The sequence below is a fragment of the Palaemon carinicauda genome, chromosome 17 (genome assembly GCF_036898095.1).
Source record: "Palaemon carinicauda isolate YSFRI2023 chromosome 17, ASM3689809v2, whole genome shotgun sequence".
NCBI lineage: Eukaryota > Metazoa > Arthropoda > Malacostraca > Decapoda > Palaemonidae > Palaemon > Palaemon carinicauda.
Genome location: NC_090741.1, coordinates 56744686 through 56765026, shown reverse-complemented (window position 1 = coordinate 56765026; position 20341 = coordinate 56744686). Strand labels below are relative to the sequence as shown.

Sequence of the window (20341 nt, the reverse complement as noted above, 5' to 3'; positions counted from 1 at the left end):
TTTTAGATATAGAAATACAGTATGGTAGAATAGTATCTATTACTAACTTAATGAATCTAATGTGATTGTTGTAAATGGGATACTTCTCCAGTTGGAGCCTCTCTTAAGCTAATAGCAAATTTTCTTGTATACCTTCATGGGGAGAAACTCCTCACGGTCTCAGCGGTAAAAAGTTATTGCCCAACCTTGAGCAAGGTCTTTTGGCTGAAAGGATTAAATCTTTCCTCTTCATAGAGTTACCTATGCTCTTGGGGAGCTTCAAGCAGTCTTGTCCTCAGAACTAGAACCACCTTTGTGGGATGTCTCCCTAGTTCTATGGTCCCTAAATTGCTATCCTACGAATGTTTAAGGCAAGAATTGGATATGTATCTGTCTCTCAAAGACAGTCTTTCTCCTTGCGCTAGCCTCAGAGAAGCACATAGGCAAACTTCACGGATGTAGCCCGTCAGACCACAGCTACAAACTCTTTTGTTAGTACAGGTACACTCCAAAAGATCAAGATCACAATATCCTTCTGGCTTTGAGAAACTATTGAGAGAGCATGGAATAACCCCTCAAGCTCTCACATATGAACTTTTAGGGATTGGCTCTACACTAGCCTTCAAGAAGAACCTGTTGGCGAGTCAGGTGTTGGAGGCTGGAGTCGGGAAACGCTAGACAGCATTCACAGCCCGCTATTTGTGGGAGTATACCCATAGGTCCTTAAATTCTGTATGTTCTTGATGGGACTAGTAGTAGCTACTCAGTAGTTTGTGTAGTGAACCTAACTCCTTCATAGGACAAGAAGCTGCCTCTTCTAAGATAGCCTAGTGGTCGTGACAGAAGTGAAGGAGGACAGATAAGGTCTGGTCCTTTTTCCTTTTCCTTTCCCCTCTCAAGGGGCAGCAGTTAAGCCGGTATTCACTGGTTTGGACGTTGATGCAGGTAAATGGTTATTCTCTAATGTATAAGTTGACATAAAGTATTTCCCCCAATCCTCCTTTGGAGTGGAAGGATGGACATGAATGTGGACAAGCCCATTACTGTACTTTTATTTGACCACACTTTTCAGACATATCCTTTTAGGATAGAAGTTCTTTGTTGATAGTTTGTAGACAAAGTAGAAACTTAGTCTATTGTCTAAGAATCCTTTCAGGGGATGGAAGGTGGACAGAAGTCAACACTTTCGCTCTTCTCAAGGTCAAAGTGTTTGGACATCTTAGTATATTAAACTGGGCTATTTGGTTATAGGGACTTCCTTCCTCCTTAGGATAAGGAGGAGAGTTTTTATATGTTTATGAACAAATCTCAAATTTTTATATCATTTATATTTTTCCTATCTATACAAACCTTAGTCATATTAAGTTTTGGTTTATACTTCCTCCTTGGCCACCCCAAGTCCTAAGTGAAGGTCAAAAGTGGCTACTAAGTGTGCTGGCGAGGGGACGGGACTACCCCGCCACCTGCTCGTAACTACAGACATAGTGTAATAATTCTACCAGCTGAGTTCCAGCTATGCTAAAAACATATTCCTATTAAAGGACTTAGGTCTGTATAGTTAGAGAAAAATTCAAATTACTGTACTTAAGGAATTTTTTATGTTTGAATCCTTCATGTGGTTGTTTATATTTTAGTAAGCTCCTTTCAATTTTTTTTCCAGGCACATGATCAAAAACTAATACAGAGTTGGACAACAAAGACATGGCATCCGTTTACAGCACCAGCAGTTTGCGATCCAGAATCCAAAAAGATTATAGCCGTTATAAACCATTCTTCCATATCCAGGTGGAACCATACCGATGATGACATTGATAAAGTGAAGAAAGAAAATGTGAGTATTTTTAGGTTTGGCATTGAGGTCGGTACTGTGCATTATTTAAAAGTTCATATATCCTTTTCTTCTTAAAATCCACACAAAATCTTCATCCCATTGTCTGCTGGCAAGATTTTGTGGGAACCAATTAGTATGAAAGTATCGAGACATTATCTATAAAAAGATTTGGTCATCATTTACCCCCAAAATCTTAATGAAATCAACACCAATATCATCCTAAAGTTTATCCTTTGTAGGTAGTCTTGACGTTTAATGAACTGGAATTTTAAAATAATCTTTTCATTTCCTCTTGGAAAATTTTAATAAAACAGATCTAAATTAAATGAAAACAACTTTGGCTATGGTATTGGGTTGTATTCCATCATGACTAACCATAAATGGAAGTATTTTACTCTTGAAGTCTGGCAATTTGGGAACCAGTTCCTTGGTAAACTTTATTTGTCATTTAATCCTACACGGATAAAAACTTCTGAATCATTTAATGGCTTACCACTGATCATGTTTTCTACGACTTTTTCAACCAAAATTTTGGTTGGTTGTGTGACGCTTCATGCTAGATAAACACAGTGCATGCGTAGGGAGCTATTGGGTTATATTAAAACAGTTTTGAGAATGGATATTGAGATGTAACTATCTACTTACACTAGATTTTATCTAGAGATGTTGACCTTCATTTTTTTATATAAGAGTAACTTTAGTTTGTTCCAACACGAATACTTACCTCGAACTACTTTCTTAGGAGTTACCTGTAATCTCCTCTCTACCGACCAGAGTTTTGTGTAGGATACCCTCAATCCCGTTTTCTATGAAGGCCTACCCCGGCATTAGAGAATGTGCCCCGAGGGAAGGCTTTGCGCTAGGTCGAGGTCCGCTTGGGTCGATAACGCCAGTAAGTTCTCTGGTCACGACGTGTCACCACGTCGCTCTCGTTCTCTCTCGACCCTTTGTGTGCGCCGCGTGTGTCCCACGTGTTTCCCGCGTGGTAACTTGTACTTATCCCTTGTGTTCCTGTGTGTTCACCTTCCACCCTTGTGCTTCCCCAGTGTATTCCTTGAATCCCTGCGTTCCTGTGTCTTTCATTTGTGCGTTATGGAGCAAATCCGCCGTTGTCCTGGGCCTAGAGCCGGTAAATCGTATGGAGCGTTCCTCTCCAAACCTGAAGTGGACCCTCACTCCCTTTGCTCTTTCTGTAGGGGCAAGGTTTGTTCGTCGTCAGATACGTGCCCAGAGTGTGTTGGTTGGAGTGATATCCAGTGGGTGCGTTACGGAACGAAGAAGAGAAAATCGTTGAAACGTTCACCCAGGAAGGATAGTGTTTCTTCGCCGCTACCGTCGCCCAGTGAATGGTCCGATGGGGCTTCTGTCTCGCCTTCCCCTACCCAGAGTAGGGGCCGAGGTAAGTCCATCGTGGGGAAAGAACCGAGCGTTCTTCCCCAAGAATCTAGTGAATGTGCAGTGGGGGTTGCGGGTCCTTCTCGGGCTAGTGAGGAGCCCGGTAGTGCGTCTGGAGACTCGGCCCTTGTGCTCGGGGGGCACGTTTCCTCCGATGACCCCTTGTGGGGTAGTAACGTTGTTTCTGTGTCTTCGCCCCCTTCGTGGGCCTGTGTTTCAGGGTCTTCGACAGGCGGCGACAACCAGGGTAAGTTAGGTTCTGCAGGGAGTGGAAACTTCCTAAGACACCGTGTAGGTCCCCTATGTGAATGGAAGAGAGCCTGGATTCCTGGTTCCCTAGTGTTGGGCGCCAAACCTCGTTCCCAACCCCGCTCATGGAAGTTCCCAAAGAATTCCTGCAACCTTCTACCTCGGGTACGCAACGAGTCGCGAAGTCCCCCGCGGTCCCCGCTCCCGCCCGCCGTACGGTAAGTGCAGTGACGTCGAGTTCTTCAGAGGAGTATTTCTTGTCGGGTGAAGAAGCCAGGAGGAAGCATCGCCGTCGGAGGGAGCAGTCCAGGAGCAGGCGTTCCCGTTCAAGATCGCGTTCCAGATACAGCAGGAAACGCTCCCGTTCTCCAAGAAGAAAACACAGAAGGAGTAGGTCACCCGATGGCGATTGGGTCTTCGTACCCCGTAAAGCAGAGATACGATGTTCCCCGGACCGGCGGTCCAAGGATTTCTCGCCAAGGAGACCTTCCTCCAAGCACAGTTTTGACCCTCGCAGGCAGATTCGCGAGAAGGACTCTACATGCAGGCATAAGACTGCAAACCCTCCGGTTCACCCCGCCCAGCGGGGGGAACCGCGCTTCCTTACGGGCAGCCTGGCCGAACCAGCCCAGCTGGTGCGGCCCTCGGATCGGAAGGAACGGTTCCCGCTGTCGGGTCAGCCCACGGGATCCGCGTCCTCGTCCCCCAGAGACCTTGAACGGACACTAGTCCTCGCTGGGTCGGCGATGCCTGTGCTAACCCCCGCCCCTGGTGCGGAAGCCTCCGCTGAAGAAGACCAGTACCTCGGCAGGGGAGTGCCCCTTGTGTCAAGAACAAGGCGCCCGGTGGGTGTGCCCGGTGACCCGGCTCCCCGGGCTCAAGCCGAGGCTTCGGCTGACGGTAAGGAGGGTTCCCCGACGAAGGACTCGGCCTATAGAAGAGTGATTGGCCTTATCAGGAGGCATCATAAAATAGAAGAACCAGCAGCTACCGACGAGGACTATTGGAGGTCCAGCCTTATATGGTTAATGCAGGCCCCTACCCAGCCTAAGACCTCTCTGGCTCTCCCTCTAGCCAGGGATCTCGTCCTAGGACAAGAATACGTAAATAAAGTGGTGGCTAGTAATGCCGAAGCCCCCAAAACTCAGAGTTCTTCTAAATTACTCCAGGGGCTCAAGACGCAGGTCAAGGTCTATGTACCAGAAGGACGTCGACCAGGAGCCTGCAAAGTAGAACCTTCTCTTGACGTCCTGGGCCAGGGCGTCTCGGAGGACAGAGCCTCTTCAGCCCCAGTTTGTTTTTCTCCATCGGAGGCCGCCATGATGGAAGAAATGTCGAGGGACCTGGTGCACGTCTCCTCTTGGCTAGACTGGTGGGCTTCCACCTTAGTAGGGGTGCAAGCCACGTTTGATCCTACGGATCCGGAACAGCAAAACCTCCTGAGGGAACTTATCACCTCCGGGGGCAAGACGCTAAAGTTCCTGACATACCAATCTCTCGCCCTGACAGCGAATTGGGTACTCCGCAAGAGACACCATCCTGGCAAAGGTGTCCCGAAAGGTCCCAGACAGGGAGGCGCGGGCCATGAGGAGCCTTCCCTTGTGGGGTGACTCCTTGTTCCCCTTAAAAGACTTAGAAACCATTATGGAGAAGGTGTCTAAGAGAAAAGATTTAAGCACCCCCAGGCCTACACCTACAAGGAGACCGCCCTACAAGAGGTCAGTCTCAGACAGTGCCGCGACGGCTTAGGCCTCTCCTAGCATGACGAAGAGAGAAGCTCCTTCTTCCTCCTGGTCCTCAGCACCTCAGCCCCCCCGTAGGGGAGCCCCAGCAGCTTCAGCCTCCTTTAGGACAGGTTATTCTGCCTCCACGAGAGGCCGTTCAGGTCGCTCCTCCAGAAGGAGATAGAGTGGGAGGCCCCCTATCCCTGCCCAAGCCTCAGGTTGGGGGATGCCTCAGACTATTTTGGCAAGCATGGAAGGCTCACGGAGCGGAGCCCTGGACAGTGTCCGTACTGAAGGAGGGCTACAGGTTACCCTTCTTAGCAGAACCACCTCCCCTAATCCCGGCCATCCGGGCGGAGTGGCTGGTCCCCAAGGACCCGTTGAAGAAGACCGCCCTTCAAGAGGAAGTGTCCTCCATGTTGGAGAAGGGCGCCATGGAGGAGATTCTACACCCAGGCCCGGGTTTCTACAGTCGTCTGTTCCTGGTAGAAAAGGCGACGGGGAGGTGGAGGCCGGTTATAGATCTGTCGGCTCTCAACAAGTTCATAAAGAAGACAGACTTCAAAATGGACACTCCGAAGTCAGTCCTACTGTCCTTGAGGGAGAAAGATTACATGATGACCATAGACCTCAAGGACGCCTACTTCCAAATTCCGGTCCACCCCTCGAGTCGAAAGTTTCTCCGGGTGAAATGGGGTTCCCAGATCCTGCAATTCGAGACCCTTTGCTTCGGATTGTCAACAGCGCCCCAGGTATTCAAGAGAGTCTTCACGACTGTCTCAGTGTGTGCTCACGAACGAGGCATTCGCCTCATCCGGTACCTGGACGACTGGTTGCTTCTTCCCTCCTCGAAGGACCTCTTGAAGGAGCAAGGGATGAAACCTCCAGTTTTGCAAGGATCTGGGCATCGTGATCAACCGGGAAAAATCAAACGTATCCCCCTCCACCAGAATGACCTACTTGGGGATGACTCTAGATACCATTCTGGGAAAAGCTTTCCCTTCAGAAGACAGAATAAACAATCTTATGGAGATCATTCGCCCGTTCCTATCGGGGCACCCCAGGAGAGCGAAGGACTGGCAAAGACTGATAGGGCATCTGGTGTCGTTGGAGAAACTGGTTCCCTAGGGGAGAATCAGACTCAGAGCCGTCCAATGGAACCTGAAGAGCCTCTGGTGCCAACTGGACTCGCAACAAGTACTAATCTCAGTTCTACCAAACACGAGGCCCTCCCTGGAATGGTGGCATTGCCAGTCGAACTTACTCAAGGAGATGCCCTTCGCGAACGTCCCCCCCACCCGAGTTACTGCTGTTCACAGACGCCTCCAACCAGGGATGGGGAGCCCATCTCCTCGACGAGACAGCGAGAGGAACCTGGATGGACGGGGAAAAGGAACTCCACATCAATGTCCTAGAGTTGAAGGCAGTCCAGAAGGCTTGCCTACACTTCGCAGATCTACTAAGGGGAAACACTGTGGCGTTGATGTGCGACAACGCCACAATAGTAGCATACAAAAAGGAGCAAGGAGGTATGAAGTCAAGGGAGTTGTGCGATCTCACCATAAAGATTCTAGTTGCGGTCTACCAAGCTAAGTGGGCCTCCTTTACGAAGTGGTGTGCTTTGAGGCACATTAAACCCCTCAAAGCCTCAGTCCCAGACATAGCGGATTTTCTGGTATATCTCGAGACAAAAAGGGAATGTCAATCCCAGCCATAAAAGGGGTACGGGCCGCCTTGGGCCAAGTCTTCCTCCTGAAGGGCATCGACCTGGGTTCCTCTAGGCACATCTCGATGCTTGTCAAGAGCTTCGAGCAGTCCTGCCCCCCACAAGCAGCTAGGGTGCCTCAGTGGGACTTAGCTAAGGTCCTGAAGATGTTGAGTGGCCCCCCCTTCGAACCCTTGAAAGATATCTTGGACAGGGATCTCACTCTCAAGACAGTCTTCTTGCTGGCCTTGGCGTCCGCTAAGAGAGTAGGAGAGATCCATGGGCTGTCTTATGACGTCTCTCGTTCAAGGGGGTGGAAAGAAGTATCTTTCAAGTTCGTTCCTTCTTTTGTGGCGAAGACCCAGAACCCAGCTGTCTGGGATCCTAAATTCGAAGGTTTCTCCATACCAGCCATCCCTAAGACGGGTAATGCTGAGGATTGAAAATTGTACCCGGTCCGTGCCATTAGAAAATACCTTGAAAGAACGGCTCATCTCCGGCCAGGCATCAAGAGCCTCTTCGTCTCCACGGGTGTTACTATGAAACAAGTATCCAAGAACACCATTTCCTTCTGGTTGAGACAAGTTATTGCCAGGGCCTACAAGGAAGAAGATCTGGCCGTGCCAGGTGTCCCCAGACCTCATGACATCAGGGGTCTGAGCACGTCCTTAGCCTTTGAGAAAAACATGGCAGTGGGTCAGATCCTTCGGGCAGGTACTTGGTCTAACCAGTAGACTTTTACTGCCCATTACTTCAAGGACTACTCGAGGAAGTCCTTAGACGGGTTCTCCATTGGGACAGTCATCTCCGCCCTCCAAGTGGTTTAACGGTAAAAGCCCCAGGCTCAATCGCGGATAGCAAACCGGGAGACACAGGTTCGTTTCCTTTCATCCTCCCCAGTTGTTCCCTATCCTCATCGGAGATAACCATCTTGTACCATTGGATAACACGTTCTTCACAACTACGTTACTGGATGCAACATCAGAAGTAGTTTTTCAAAGGGTGAGTACTTAGACACTAACGTGAGCTCTTCGTGTAGTTACCCTCTCGTCTGTTTTCTAGTTTGTACCGTTATACCTAGGCCTCTTGGCCTCCGCTTACTGGGTCTGTAGGTCAGAATAGCACTCCCGCCTCCTAAAGTGTATGTCTCCTAAGAAAGTAGTTCGAGGTAAGTATTCGTGTTGGAACAAATCAAAAATTTTAAGTAATTTTTATTTTTCCTAACATACTTACCGAGAACTAATTTTGGGTAATGGCCCTCCCTTCCTTCCCCGATTTCCTCTCTGCCCTTGCAAGTATTGTGCTACATCAATAGAACTTGCTGGCGTTATCGACCCAAGCGGACCTCGACGTAGCGCAAAGCCTACCCTCGGGGCACATTCTCTAATGCCGGGGTAGGCCTTCATAGAAAACGGGATTGAGGGTATCCTACACAAAACTCTGGTCGGTAGAGAGGAGATTACAGGTAACTCCTAAGAAAGTAGTTCTCGGTAAGTATGTTAGGAAAAATAAAAATTACTTAAAATTTTTTATTTTAAGAGGTCAAACATCAGAAGGGGGATGTGTAATCTCATCACCTTCATCTCCTTGATCCAATTTTTATGGGTGCAGTCTTGTTGGTTAACCATCACTTACTTTTGTAGATTATGACCTTACAATTTTTCTTTAGTTGTTGAAGTTGCAAATGACTGCGTTGATGTTATTAGTTAGGCTCCTTTAAACTTTATGCCCCTGAATTAGTCCTATTTTTCTTTTGTTTCCAGTCTTATCCTCCTCCCATAATGCTTTTAATGTATTGATGGTCACTCTTGAGTGGCAGAATTAATGGATAGGGCTTTGAACTTTCATACTCTCTCCTAGAGACCATTATTTTACATACACAACAACCTGTGCCCAAGCTTGCTTTTCATTTAAGCTAAAACCAATAAGGACTTGGCATTGACTGTTAACGTCTGGGAAGAAAGATGTATGGGCCTTCCTCCTGCCCAAGCTACTACTCATGCTATGTGAAAGTTTTGAAGTTATGTTGAAGCAATTTATTTCTTAACTAAAGATTTTTTTTCCAGTTGACTTGGATCTCATGGTATGTCATCCAGTTAGACTGTGAAACCTCGAGAAACCAGATACATTCATACCATCTGTCGATTCTTCTTTACTTTTGTTTTGAAATTTCTGGGATTTGTGCAGATGTTTTAAAGTTATTTATCATATTTTACACTTTCCATAGTTATGCATTACTGTACAGTACAGCAGTGGTTCCCATACTGGGGGAAATTTCCCCCGGGGGAGAAATTTGAAGCTTCCAGGAGGGAAATAATTACACTACCTACTAACTATAACAAGCGGAAAATTTCCTCATGGTATTTGCGGCAATATGTTGTTAGCCATTCAATTGTGATATGATCATATCAGTTCTCACTGACATGATGTTCAAGGGGAGAATTGGAGTGTCATACCCATTTTTGAGGCAGGCGTGTGGGTTTTAACTACTTTTTCCCTCATACACATGAAGGGGGAAATCTGGATGGTTAAACTAGGTGCAGGGGGGAAATGACAGAAAAAAGTTTGGGAAACACTGCTGCACAGTGTTTTTGAGTTTTGGAAACAGACCTGGGATTTGTGTTTATGTTTATAGTTATTTTTCATGTTTTACATTTTCTATGGTTATGCATTACTTCCTGTATTTGATTTTTGGAAACAGACCCAAGTGGCAGGATTCGTGATTCATGATGAACTGTTTTTTTTTTTTTTTTTTTCTTTTTCAGATTTAAGCATTGTAAAAAGATAATGTTGGATATCGGAAGAAATATCTATGACTATATAAAAAAAATTAATTTTGCCCCCATCTTGTGTGGGTCGTCAAGTAAATGACCACAAGAATGTAGCCATTTATTACATCAAAGATCTGTCATTGGTTTAGCCTCTTGGTAGTGTTGTAAACCTTCCTTTAAGAGGTCGGGGCTCCAGATTATATTAACGGGGTTCATATTGACTGATATCGTGTTTGTTTATAAATCCATTCTTTCATGCGAATGAATTTCAGTGGTATCAAAGTGGAAGTTATAAAATGTTATGCCCAATTATATAGGTTGATGGTTGCTGGAAATTATGTAGATTGATGGTGGTTGCTGATATATGGTTGCATGTTAAAAGTACATTCCGGTGATAAGCGAACTTTCAATTCTGGTAGAGTAAGTCGACTATGGGACGGGTTGAAGAATCAAATGGGTATTGGTGGTAGTTGTTTATTATTTAATTTTGATTGTTTTCATGAATATATTTATTCTAATTATTATTTGATAAGAATACCTTGCAGTGGCTTTAACTTTTGGTGAACACATGTTCTCATGCAGCTGTACTGGTAAGGGTAATTCAAGTTGAACCCGGAAATCAATGCCGGCAGCAAAATGAAAGTTGTTTAAGCACCGCAGAACAATAGCTGTTTTGAATATCAAGTGCATCCATGTATTCAAGATGTCGGAGGAATGTATAAAGTAATGTCCTGTGTAGATTGAAATATTCTATAAAAATTATGTATTAAGTAAATAATAGTTCCTGGATTTTGAAAAGGTTATGTATAAATATTTTTTAAAGTTCTGAATACAGTACTGTCTTCAAGTCGTTCAAGCTTTTTTAATTCATTTATTTTCGTAGCCTGACTGGAGGCAGTATGTTTTAAAATGGTTTTTATTGTCTTATGTACAGAAATAAGCATGGAATGGATTCTTTAAAAGAGCTGATGGTTAAGCTAAAATTGTGAGATGTTCGACTTTTAAACAAATCTTTTATTTACAGTTCGGAACTTCCATCCACCAACTCATCGTTTCTGGAGGGGTTGTGTACGTGGTTTTCAGTACCGGCCAAATTGAAGATTTAGAAAGCGCACTGAAAACGAGGAAAGAAGTCAAGCCTGGATGCGTAGGGGAGAATGAAACCATTACATATGCTGCTATTGAAATAGAGGAAAATATTGCTGTCTTAGTAGTGAAAGACCAGGTAAGATTTCCTCCATACGAGATTGTATACCTTTACTTCTGTTACAATAAAAATTTCCTCTTTTCAGCATTTGAATGAGATTATATAAAGGTGCTCAATTTCATTTCATATCTACAAAATTGGTTAAGATTAATTTTGTAGTTGAAGTAATTCAAGATTGACAATCTTAGATTTATTTTATCTATCATAACTAATAGATTGAATGATAGAACATATCAGGCGTAATCAGTAGATGTGTTTGGCAAGAAGAGGTCATATGTCTTGCTCGAGTTAGCCTTGATGTGCCTGTTCAAAACAGCTTACAGCTGAATACTATAGTCCATTTCTTTTAGCGATGCATATTTGCACCGACTCGCGGCGGTGCCCTTTTAGCTCGGAAAAGTTTCCTGATTGTTGATTGGTTAGAATTATCTTGTCCATCCAATCAGCGATCCGGAAACTTTTCCAAGCTAAAAGGGCACCGCTGCGAGTCGGTGCAAATATGCATCGCTAAAAGAAATGGACTATAGTAGAGTAAAAAATGAGGATTGAGAGGGAGAGCAAGATTACTTTACTCCTCTCATGTGAAAACTTAACAAGACTACTGACTTAATTTGAATGACCCTTCTAGAGCTTGTCTCAATCATTATTAATACTAGTGAAAGATGGAAGTAAGATTGAAGAAATTGGATAAATAGATTGGAAGAATAAAGGGAGCAGAGGCAAAGTAATTGGATGAATAGGTGCAGGTTGAGACTGAATGGTATGAGAGAGAGGGATGCAAGTTTATTGGGACCTGCTTCAACTGCCTGTGTTTCTAGTCATTAATGATTCCCTATTTTTTTTAATTGTTCATTTGATCGTTTATAAATGCTTTTTGTCGTAAGAGTTGTTCATTGTGTTTAGGATGATACAGTTGGTTGGGGTAGTTGTAATGAGGGATCAATAAAGTACAGTATCTTAAGAAACACTTCGGTTGGAAAGAAATAGGTGTAGAAATGACTGGAGGAAGACCTGCAAGGAGCTTTCCATAGAGGCCATTACTTGTAGGGTCTGCAGTATCCCTTCAGCCATATGTTGCAACCACTTTCTACCTTTGTAATTACTGTAACTTCCATTCCAGTTTCCTTTCTTCCATCTTTGCTTTTCAACTTCTCAACTTTAATTTCAGTGCTATTGCAATGTTTACCCCCAGTTGCATTTTGGCATTGAGTAGCATCCCTGCATTTGTTGCGATGGTTGCAAGTAGCTACTTTGGCTTTTTCAAGTTTAAAAACATCATCTGCATGAGTTTTTTTATAAACAGAGAATATAGGATTTACTCTTATGCATAGGTTTGTGCTAGTTTTATAAAAAAGATAAAAAAAGGCTTGGTTCGTGGAATCCCAGCAAACATGAAGCACTAATGTTTTCTTCTGAATATTGTCTTGGAGGATCAGTTGTTTTTAGGTAATTAATTGTACTCTTTGGATTTCTAAGCAAATTTGTAATTTGCTCCAAGCCGCAGCCAACTCATGACCAAACCTGAAGGCTTTCTAATGAGACTTTAGCTATGAATGATCACCAAAAATACTTTGTATAATCCATTATCAAGAGTTTATATATATATATATTTATATATTTCTGACAAATTCAGCCAGCCTTCAATTTGAATATTTTAACTTCCAAGTATCCATATGGCTCCAGCATGTGAATCAACATTGATTTGAATAGTTCAAATAATGAAGGTTAGCCATAAGAGAAATTGAAAATAGTATGTTGTAAGTCATGTTAGATAAGATACAGTTGAAGTTGAACAGATCTAAAGAAGCTGTAAAAGTAGTCATTTAGCATCATTTGTAATTTTATGAAACTGCAAAATATATTCCTTCTGTTTATAACTAGGAAAATCATGTGAAAGTGTGGCAACTCAACTTAAGTGGCGGATCTCTACCTGTCTGCTGTAATATGGTTGTGAAAGATGAAAGACTTACTGGTGTCTGTATGCTCTCGGCCAAACTCTACACTCTTTGTAAGTATTGACTAATGTTGATTTTAGCTTATTCTATTAACTGACATTTCTTAAGGTATGTAGGAGATGATGAATGGAGAATTATTGATATTAGAATGTAAAGATAGAGACAACTGGCAAAATCTAACTGAAGCCCTTTGCGTCAATAGGCATGGGAGGAGATGATGATGTACCATACTGTTAAACTTGTGTTGACAGCATTCTTTCATGACTTTTTAATCACCGTAACCTCAAGGTTAAAGACTTTACATTGTGATATAAAATATTCTTCAAAATTTGAAGTAGATTTAATTTGAAATTATGAAATTAATGAACTGTAAATACTTTTTGTTTGAAGCACAGTCTATTTTATCATTAAATACTTTTTAAAACCATCAGCTCATTATAATTACCAGAGTCAAGTTTCTGCCCGAAGATCTTGTATTTATTCTCGTCCTAAATATGAAATAAGAACAGTTTGTAGCTTAACAGCTAATTAATTACTGTATTCTCCTTAATTGCTAGTCTGTAAGGATACAGATCTGTTCACAGGGATATTTAGGAGCATCAAACAGTTTGTCTTTAACCAGTTATTCTTATTGTAAGAAATATTGATATTTTAATAATAGAATGATATAGTTAGTACCTTCCTTTTTGTTTTTGTACTATTCAGGTAGAGTATTACTATTAATAGTCTAAAAGACATTAGTTGTTGAAAGTGATATGTATATATTATGGCTTATTTCTTTCGTCATCGGATGGCAAAGATTTATTTTTAAGATTAACTCATGTATAGCAGGTGTCTGGTTTTTCTTATACAGTAATCCCTCGCCATTTCGCAGCTCAAGTTTTGCGGATTTTCAAAAATATTCATTAAAAATTAGAAAAAAGGGTGCGATAAGTTACGCGGGCACTTGCAGAAAGCAGGGAGAGTACAGTAGTAGAACTTTAGGTATGAACACGGAGATGGCACGCCACTCAAAATCCACTTCTCTGATTCTCTGACTATCTCAGCTCTAGAATCTCGCAAGCTGATTGGCCGAGCCGCCGAGACTCTTTGCCCAGCATCTCTCCCTGCCGTGCGCCTCGCGAAGGGAGACTGCATTCATTGTTCTCTCTTGCTTCACTTGTGTTACTTAGTCTTGCTGCGTGGAACTTTTAGCTGTTTTTTTTGTGGTTTTTAGTGCATTTATAGGGTTAATATACTGTACACTTATTGTTATTATATGTACATGTACATACTAAAGATGTACGTATTCCAAAAATAGGTAGGGAACCTACTTCGTGGTTTTTCACCTATTGCGGTCGGTTCTGGTCCCCATTAACCCTTTTACCCCCATTGGACGTACTAGTAAGTTTCACAAAACTCATCCCTTTACCCTCATGGACGTACTGGTACGTCCTTGCAAAAAACTGCTACGTATTTGCATTTTTTTGCATATTTTTGATAACTTTATGAGAAACATCAGGCATTTTCCAAAAGAATGAGACCAACCTGACCTCTCTATGATGAAAATTAAGGCTGTTGGAGCAATTTGAAAATAATATATTGCAAAATGTGCTTGAAAAAGAAAACGCCTGGGGGTTAAGGGTTGGAAAGTTCCAAATAGCTTGGGGGTAAAAGGGTTAACCCCGATAGGTGAATGATTACTGTATTCTCTTAATCATATGCTGCCGTGGGGTGGAATAAAAACTAAAAGGATCTCGCTTCTTATCTATCTAGGGTCTAATGGAATTATGTACTGTCACAATCTACATAGCGATGCAATAGAAAGGCTTCCAGGTCGACAGTATTCGACGGTAACTCTGATCGATTCTTCGAGGACTGCCAGAATGCTCCCAGTCTCCTCAAGTCATTTTGCCGTGATTGGGGCCGATGTTAAAGATGAAGGTAAGTGTAATTTTTTGTTATGGAAGACTAGTTTTAATTTAGTATCGAGCTATGATTTTTCTTGTGTGTCTGATTAAAATTTTACTTCTGAAGTTCAAACTTGCTGCAAATGTTTTGATGTTGAACAGGTTGACTTGAGTTTCTTTATAGTTTATATATGACAGATTATTTTATGTTACCGATTTAAAATATACATTTTTATTTGTTGCCTCTTTTTTATAGTTTATTTTTTTATTTCCTTTCCTCACTGGGCTACTTTCCCTTTAGGATCCCTGGGGCTTATAGTATCTTGCTTTTTCAACTAGGGTTGTAGCTTAGCTCTTAATGATGATAATATGTAGATGTACAAAGCTGGGTGGCAAGTTTAGTATCGGAATTACAAACCACTTTGTTTTATTAATACCGAGTCAGGGATAAACAGCCAATGCAAACTAGAGATCTTTCTAGACAATAAGAGAGACTTTCTCCTTGCAAGGAGAGTTTAGTGTCTTGTTTGTTGAAAGATGTTCCTTCTTTGCTCGCATCTTGACATAAACTGATTTGTGTATAAGAGCTTTATTGTTTTTTTTCAGTCCTCATTTTATCCCTTTTGCCACTTCAAAGTCAGTATTTCAGGAGAGTTGAAGGAGCCAAACATTTTTGTTGTTATAGTTACCAGCCAAGTTACAATCCTACTTGGAAGAGGAGAATCCTACAAGCCATATGTGGTGTACTACAGTACTACATTGGATCCTTCTCTCTGGTTACGGTTCATTTTCCCTTTACACACACACACACACACACACACACACACACACACACACACACACACACACACACACACACACACACACACACCGAATAGGTCTGGCCTATTCTTTACACGTTCTCCCCTGTCCTCATACACTGACAACACTGAGATTACCAAACAATTCTTCTTACATCACTGTAATTGTTCAGTGCAACTTTTCTCTTTGTAAGGCTAGAAGAGACTTTAGCTATGGTAAACAGCTCTTCTAGGAGAAGGACACTCCAAAATCAAACCATTGTTCTCTAATCTTGGGTAGTGCCATATCGTCTGTACCATGGTCTTCCACTGTCTTTTGGGTTAGAGTTCTCTTGCTTGAGGGTACACTTGGGCACACTATTATATCTTTTGTTCCGTAACTGAAATACAAACCACGCTATTTAATATGGGTATTACTTTCGGCGTAGCTGAAATGACGAGCCATTAGAATTTTAACGAGGGTTTACTACCCCCTCGCTAGTTAGCGAGGGGGTAGGGAGGGGTAGCTTGCTACCCCTCCCCCCCTCACACACCTGTGATTAGCTCACTTTGCTTTTGGCTCGGGTGACGATCAGACGTGTCTGCTCCCACCCTCGCTTATTTTGACAGCCTTTGATCTTGTTTTTGCTTTTTCTTTTCAGTGTGTTTGGAAGTTGGCCTCTACCATGCGGAAGTGTCCCGGCTTACCTGACCACCCTTGCGGAACGTATATGTCGGCGGTGGACACTGACCCTCACACCTTGTGTCCTTTTTGTAGGGGCTAACGGTGTGAAAGAAATAAAGTATGTTGTGAGTGTAGGGAGTAGTCTACCTCCCAGTGGGAGAGGTTTTCCCGGCGCTGGAAGAAGTTCAAACGGGATGTTTTCTCCTCCAGGGGTTTCCTTGTAGAGAGAAAATCCCAAGGACTCTTCTTCCGTAGCCCGGACCTCCTCCGAAGCTCCCACTCGATTGGTCTCTCCCGAGAGGGCGTCGAGTGGTAGCGTAGGCCGTACTTACGTAAACCAACCTCGGGGTTCGGGAGAAGGAGTTGCCTCCCATAGCGAGGCAGCAGCTCCCCCGGGGAAGGATATTTCTGATAACAATGTTTCTAACAATGATTTGTTGCAGCTATGGGCTTCCTTGGGGCTTCAGGGTTCGCCCTCCAAGGAAGCCCTGTTTGACATAATCAGGTTACGGGCTGCTGTCAAACGGTCGCCGACGGTAGCAGAAGTTGATCCTCTGTCTATCATCGACGTTGTTGTGGCAGGGGCTTCCGACGAGTTAGGTCAAACCCCTGCTATGGTTCCTGATGCAGCTGAAGGCTTAGTTCCCCCCTCCGAACATCCTTCGAGGGAGGAGCTTAGTCCAATGGTCTCTCCTGCAGGTGATTCTCCCCCTCGGGGGAGTTCACTAACAGAGACTCCTCTTCGGAGGACTGCCGATGGTCTGCCTGCTGCCCCCAGAGGACGTATCAGACTGAAAGCTCGCCCTCCTCTTCGCCGTAGAGGCCTTCCTTCTCCCCACAAGAGAGTTAGGAGGCGCCTCTTCGGTTCTTCGTCTTCGCAGTCCCCCGCAGAGAATCCTCCTCGCCGTGCACCGACCATTGCAACTGTATCCCTGGACCTCTCTGCAGATCGTTTACGATCTCCTTCGCCTGCCAGACCTGCTGACCTCCCATCTCCGTTCCTGGCCGCTGACGCGCTGTGGGCGCCCACACACCCCGTTATCCAACGGGCATCGGTCCCTTCAGGGCAAAAGGGGCTTTCTCACATTGTGAGTAAGTCCCTTAAGTGCCAGGTATCCCCTGCGTGCCAACGTTCTCCTGCACGCCCACGTGCAATGGCGCGCAAGCGCTCTCCTGCTGTTCCTGAGACTTCACTTCGGAGACCACCTGTTCCAGGGACAACGCGCCAGCGATCTCCTGTTGCTGAGACTACGCACCAGCGCTCACCTGCTCGCCAGCGCTCGCCTGCTGGCCAGCGCACATCTGCACGCCCTCATCCTGATGCGCGCCCACGATCTCCTGCTCGCCAGCGTTTTTCACCTACGCGCCAGCGTTCGCCTGCGCGCCAACGTTCGCGTGCGTGCCCACGATCTCCGGATCTGGGAGCAAGAGGGAAGAATGTTTCTTCTCCTTTCCGTCAGCGATCTCCTACGCGCCTTGGAACCTCGCCTGCTCGTCAACCCTCGCCTACGCGCGCAGTCTCCATCGCGAGCACCTGTTCCAGCTCCTGCACGCCCACGCGCTAGCGGTATTTCCCCTAGGCATGTGCGCACGCCTTCTAGAGCTCAGCGAGATCCTGGGCGCCTACGCGCGTGCGAGCTATCACCTCCGCGCGCGCAAGCGCTTGCACATCCTTCGGTTTACCTTCTGCTTCTGCCAGATCGTGCCCGTGCACTCCATCACCTGCGCGCCATCGCTCGCCAACGCGCCCACGCATCGTAGATCGCCTGCGTGCCCACGTGCCCCTTGGCCTGTGCGCGGTCGCTCTCCTGCGCGCCATCGCTCGCCAGCACGCCTGCGCGCCATCGCTCGGCAGCACGCCTGCGCGCCATCGCTCGGCAGCACGCCTGCGCGCCATCGCTCGGCAGCACGCCTGCGCGCCATCGCTCGCCAGCACGCCTGCGCCATCGCTCGCCAGCACGCCTGCGCGCCTGCGCCATCATCTCTGCGCGAACCAGGGAAAAACCCATCGCGCGAGCGCCAGCGGGATTCACAGCGGGATTCACAGCGCCACCCCCCGCGCGAAGCTACAGGAAAGAGAGCCTCCAGGTCGTCATCTTCACATCCTCCCCCCCCCCCGCAAGCGCAGATCAGCGCTCCCGCAGGAGGAGGGGAAAACTCCGGATAGGTCCAGGAACCAACCTTCTTCTTCCCTTTCTTTTCAGGCAGGCCCAGTTGTAGTTTCTGCTCCGAAGGATTGCCTTCCCCAGCAGCCCTGGTTCGGGGCCCTTGTCAGAGCCGTCATGCAGGCTTTCAAACCTGCCTTCTCTGAGTTGGGCCTCAAATCAATGGCAGCTCCGACCCCACTGAAGAATAAGGGAGGAGTAGAAGTCGTGGTAACTTCTCCCAGGGCCAAGCTGGCTCCTCGGAAGTTCTTGAGGAAGGCTCTTTCCCCCCCCCCCCCAGACTTTCTCTCCCTCTCCTGTGTACGAGGATTTTCCGTCCTCAGCGGAGTCTACTGAGGTGAGACGCTCTCTCATCGCACCAATGGGAGAAACCCCACCTCGTGCAGGAGAATCGTCCCGGGTGGGGGCGGAGAAGAGCCCACAGACGTCGTTGTTGGAGTCCTGTATTCCTCCCAGGAGGGAACCTAAGGACTCTAAGACCATCCCCAAGTCATCCTCAAGGATTCGACCAGAGCCAACAAGACCCGCAGAAAACGTCCACATGTCCCCCCAAGAAGAGCCTTTGGGGACAGGAGACTTTGCTGCCAGTTCTCCAGGAGGGGAGCCACAGGAGCCAGAGCATGCCTTCTGGCAGGTTCTGACCCTGATGAGGCATCTCAACGGGTTCCCGGACCCTGAGATTCCTCCTCGAGAGGGCAAAGACACGGTCCTGGACGAGTCTTTGGCACTCAGAACCCGCTAAGGCCAGTGCGGCTTTGCCCTGGTCCCAAGGGGTGAAGAGTGCCAGGGATAAGGTTTAGGGCCAGCTCTCCGAACTCGCCTCCTCCAGCCATTCCACTGCTGGCAACAAGCTCCTCCCTCCTTCTCGTATCCACCAGAGCAGGTACTTTGAGATCATGGAGGAGTCTTGCCTAGATCTCCCCCTTGCACCATTCTGTGGAAGAGCTCACCAAGGGAGTCCCTCTAGAGAGGCTCTCTAGCCGGCAAGTGTCTTTCTCGGCGACAGAGATCCTAAGTCAGGAGAAGGTTGCGAAGTGTGCCATGCAGGCTACTTCGTGGCTGGACGTCTGGCTGGGGTCCTTCGGCATCCTGTTGCGATCTGAGGACCTGTCTAAGGAGAGCACCAGGAAGGCCCTGGAGACCTTCCTCCTTTCGGGCACCCGCACCATTGAGTTTCTGGCCCACCAAGTCTCGAATTTGTGGGCCAATTCCATCCTGAAATGACGTGATGCGGTGGCAGAGAGGTTCCACATGAAGGTCCCAGCAGTCGAGGTCAGCAGGCTCAGACATTCTTCCCTTTTGGGAAAGAATCTGTTTGAGCCTAAAGACATGGAACAGGCAGCTGAGAGGTGGAGGAAGTCCAACCAGGACTCTCTCCTACATAGGGCTCTTACATCAAAGCCCTATAAACCTCCAGCACCTCAACAACCTCGCCCGTCCAAGACGACGAAACCGGCAGTGGCAGCAAAGGTAACGGTGTCGAAGCCCTTTCCTGTCAAAGACAAGAAAGGCAAAAAGTCCTCCAGGAGAGGGAAAAATCCTAGAGGGAGTGGCTTAGACTGCATACGCTAGGATTGACAATCCCCCTGCATGTCCACCAGTGGGGGGGGATGCCTACAAAGTTGCGCAATCAGATGGCAGCAACTTGGGGACGATTTCCGTAAACAGTCAGGGATATCGCGTCCCGTTCACAACATTTCTACCTCACCTAACAGCGGATCTAGTGTCGTTGAGCTCCCTTGCAATGGGATCGGCAAGGGGCCAAGCCCTACGGGCAGAATTCGAGACCATGTTAAAGAAGGGCGCTCTCCAGGAGGTCGTCGACGGTTCCCCAGGCTTCTTCAGTCGACGCCTTTCTTGTAAGGAAGGCGTCTGGAGGCTGGAGACCAGTCATCGACCTCTCAGCTCTGAACAATTTTGTCAAACAAACCCCGTTCAGTATGGAGACGGCAGACATGGTCAGACTTGCAGTGAGACCACAAGCTTCATGTGTACACTGGACCTGAA

At 46.1% G+C, this 20341-nt stretch overlaps 1 protein-coding gene across 2 annotated transcripts in view; it reads left to right on the top strand.

Moving 5' to 3' along the window:
- The window catches only part of LOC137656770 (nucleolar protein 11), a 52613-nt gene that overhangs the window by 12130 nt on the left and 20142 nt on the right, over positions 1-20341 (top strand). For both annotated transcript variants that reach the window (XM_068391034.1, XM_068391035.1), the window contains exons 2-5: positions 1640-1810; positions 10679-10879; positions 12743-12869; positions 14572-14739. In XM_068391034.1, the coding sequence (XP_068247135.1) occupies positions 1640-1810; positions 10679-10879; positions 12743-12869; positions 14572-14739 (667 nt within the window). The remainder of the gene's footprint in view (positions 1-1639; positions 1811-10678; positions 10880-12742; positions 12870-14571; positions 14740-20341) is intronic.